The 3,887-nt window shown below is 45.6% G+C and overlaps 1 protein-coding gene across 1 annotated transcript in view; it reads left to right on the top strand.

Annotated features, from left to right (window-relative positions):
- Nin (ninein) overlaps positions 1-3,887 on the top strand; it is a 94,424-nt gene that overhangs the window by 76,524 nt on the left and 14,013 nt on the right. The window contains exons 21-22 of the mRNA XM_023723736.1: positions 230-343; positions 3,556-3,678. Coding sequence (XP_023579504.1) covers positions 230-343; positions 3,556-3,678 — 237 coding nt within the window. The remainder of the gene's footprint in view (positions 1-229; positions 344-3,555; positions 3,679-3,887) is intronic.

Here is a 3,887-nt window from a genome sequence, read left to right on the forward strand (position 1 = left end):
GTCTGAAAAGTCTCACCCAAGGAGAATAACTTTACCCTGGAGAAATGTGTAAAAGCTACCTTAGAAATCATGTTCGTGCCACTTAAGTGGAAAATCTTTGAAGACCACATTCGGTAGTCATGGGACATTAGGACACAGCATGTCATTGAATCAGTATCGCTGTTTCTCTAATGCTGTCTTTTGTGAACCTGACTTTTTTTATTCTCTGACATTTTTATTTTCCTCCTAGTCTTCCTCCTTAGTGTCTTCTCTGGAGGCAGAACTTTCTCAAGTGAAAATACAGACCCACATCGTGGAGCAGGAAAACCTCCTTCTCAAGGGCGAACTGGAGAAAATAAAACAAGTAAGTAAGACCCTGCTTACTGCTGCAGCGTTTCCTGGGACGACACAGAGCGGGTGGGCCAATGTTTCCAGCCACCAAATCTTCTGTCCCTTGTGTCCTATTGACTGGCTTAGTATTATGCTTAGAAAAGTCAAGGACTTGAAGTACAAGGCTGTTTACAAAGTCTTCCCTCGCTACTTCTCCATGTTTTGTTCTGTAGTTCTATAACTGGTTTCTGTTATAGATTCTAAAATCTCATTCATATAAATGAATCCCAGCCCCCTTGATTTAAGAAATCCATTGTCCTCTTTTCTCTCAGCCAGGTGATAAGGTTAACACTACTTTGTCCTAAAAGGTGACTTTCTTGCTTATAAAGTTTATCCCTCCATCCACTGTGATGTGTAAGGACACAGCTAAAATAGTTCGCTCCTAACCTTCCTGCTGGTAGCAAGTTTGAACCATCTGATGTAGGCAGAAGAAACTTCACAGAACTGTCAGGCACTCTCGCTAACAAATGTGGCTTTCAGAGTTCCACCTAAAGGCTTACTTTTAAGTATAAAGGAATGTGAAATAATGCCCTCAATGCTGCCCTATTTTATTCTTTCCATCGTGTACAAGAGCCTTTCTGTTGGGGCAACACTGTTTCATCGGAGAACTTCATTCCATTTTATTCATTTTCTCCAACCCCTGACTGCTTTAAGTCAGGGCACCCTCACCAAGCGTGGTGGCACATACTTGTAATCCCTGCTGTCTGGGATGCTGAGGCAGGACGATCCAAAGTTCGCATTCAGAGGGCTGGCAAGATAGCTCAGTGGACTAAGCGCCTGCTTTGGCAAGTGCAGGGACCAGGGTTCAATCCCCAGAACACATGCCACACCAGCCCCACCCCATGCCCTGAGCCAGCCACAGAAACCACGTGTGGTATGCACACCTGTAATCCCAGCGCTGGGGAGGCTGAAAATAGGAGGATCACTATGAGTCTGAGCTACGTCGTGAGACCCTGTACCAAATACATTAAAAAATAAAAAAAGGTTGGAGGCCAACCCAGGCAACTTAATAAAACCACCTCAAAATACTAAAAAAAAAAAGGTCTCAAAAATACTAAAAAAAGGTGTGGGGGGTGCTGAGTATATAGCTCAGTGCTAAGGCTTAGTTAGGTTCAATCCCCAGCACCCCTACACGTGAAAATTAGGCACTTTTAGATCCTTAGATGAAATACTTCTTATTAAATCTGTTCAGCCTGTAACCATAAATATGTTCTTCTCCTGAATGCTAAAACATTGAATCTAGTTTATGTTTGTGTTAATCTCTAATTAATTCATGTAAATCTTGCTTACTTAACAAGATTATAGGGGGCCTGCCCATGAGCTCAGTTGTTTAAGTGCCCGCTTAAGCAAAGGCAGTCAGGTTTGGGATACTGTGGTTCGATCCCCAGATCGGCATGCCTTACCAGACCTGCCCTTAAGGCGTCCTGAGCCAGCCTTCCCCACCAAAAAAAAAAAAAATCCTTCTGAACAGGATTATAAAATGTGCAGGGCATTTGTGTCTCTGAGAATGCCCCGTACAGTTCTGATAGCCAGCAGGTACTAGTAAGAACCTTAATCAAATTCTGGTGTAACTAAAACCGGCCCACGCAGACAGCCTGGAGGTTGAAGCCCTCGGGGCCTTTTTTTGGTGTCTGAGTGTCCCAAAGCTGCCATTACCAACTTTACCCTAAATTAACTCGGGCACCCTTTTATCCTGTACATTCTGAAAGGCTGTTGTTGAGTCTTGGAAATGATAAAAAGCACTGTCAGAACCCAGCAGGGCAGGGCGTGCTTCGTACCATTGCCAAGCTGGAGAAGAGCAGGAAGAGAGTGATCTGGGAGAGGCGAAAACAGCACGCAGCTCATCTCCTTACGTATTTTTTAGAGGCATTCGTATAAACAGGAAGATGAACGAGCCGTGAGGTTTGCCTCCTCTGGTAGGGCATCCCTTCATCGGACACCGGGACACTTGAGTATGTTTGTGACAGCTCAGCATGGCTGTCCTATGGCTCGGAGCCCCCCGCGTGTGCTGCTCGTGTGGTACCATGGCTTCCTGGAGCTCATGCAGCCCTTGCACATGCGCTACCTTGGAAAGAAGCACAGCACCTGCGCAGCGGCATACCCATTTCGCAGCCCCCCAAATTGCTGCCAAGGTTTCTAGGTGTTCACAAAGTAGGGGTGGCAATGTAGTGGAAAAGGGGGGGTTTCCTTGTATCAGTATCTATTGAGTACTTCAAAACTACATGTTCCTGCATCCTCCAGCTTGTTCAGATTTGGAGATACTGTGGGGGTGGGTGGTGTACTGCACTCGGAGAAAAGATACCGCTACCGCTCGCTCGTAAACTGGCTGGACCTGTTGCTAAAGCTAACTGTAAAAGAATTCCAGGAAGTAGAAAGAGCCTTATCATGATGATAAGAATTGAAGGTGTGTGACGGTCAAGAGAAAGGGAAGAAAGTTCAGACTTTTATAAGTTCTGGGAAAGGATGGTATAATTCGCCTCTTCAAAGCAGTGGTTCTCAATAAGGGGGGGAGGGGGTTAGGATTGCTCCCCAAACCCAGGATAGTTTTGGTTTTCGTAAATGAGGGTGCTAATAATACTGGCATCTGGTGGTAACCCCAGAGATGGAGTGAAGCATCCTAAAATATACAGGACAGCTGGCTCCCTAAAACTGTTGAGTCCAAGGTGCCTAGTAGTACCAGCGCTGACGCTGAGAGGTAACAGCCAGCCCCTGGCCATGGTCCCACACGGTGGAGTGGAGGAAGCCACCGCGTCCTACTCAGGCACCTTCCATGGAAGGGCACATGGGACAGCCTGAAAAATACTGACGGACCCAGAAAATTGCCCTTGTGTTGGTACCTTGAATATGGCTGCTGCCGATTTTATAGTCTGGACCAAGATTCTTTTGAAAAGAATTTCCTGGTTTAAAAAGCACAGAGACCCTGTTAGACTGATGGCAGAATGCTGTGTGTTATTCTACCCTGAACATAAAGTAGAAAATTAGGATTCTTATTAACGATGTCTTTTTGTGTCCATCTCTACAGACAGTTGGTGATCAACAGGGGAAAAGAGAAGCCAGGGGGAAAAGAATTTGTTAGAGTTAATTGTATCTTGTAGAGCTGTAGATCCCTATCTCAGGCGCCATGGAAATGCACCATTTATAATACAGCCAAGAGGTGATGGAGAACTATTTGTGTATCTCCTGCAGCCCCACAGATGTCCTGACCTCTCGGACTTCCAGCAAAAAATTTCTAGTGTTTTAAGCTACAATGAAAGACTGCTGAAAGAAAAGGAAGCTCTTAGTGAAGAACTGAATAGCTGTGTGGATAAGGTAGTATGAATAGTAAGATCTCACCTCGCCTTGGAGGGGTACTGGGCTGAACAGTCATCCCCAGGCCTGTGTTAGCCTGATTGTCCCAGAGTCTCTGGGAGCAGCATTTCAGATTTCAGGTGTGACCCTAGGTCTCGTGAAACCAAGACTGTGCCATAGTCTCATTCAAATATTTCAGGGTGGGTCTCTCTGTCTGTCTGTCTCTCTCT

This window comes from Octodon degus, unplaced genomic scaffold, assembly GCF_000260255.1.
Source record: "Octodon degus isolate 3935 unplaced genomic scaffold, OctDeg1.0 scaffold00102, whole genome shotgun sequence".
Classification (NCBI taxonomy): domain Eukaryota; kingdom Metazoa; phylum Chordata; class Mammalia; order Rodentia; family Octodontidae; genus Octodon; species Octodon degus.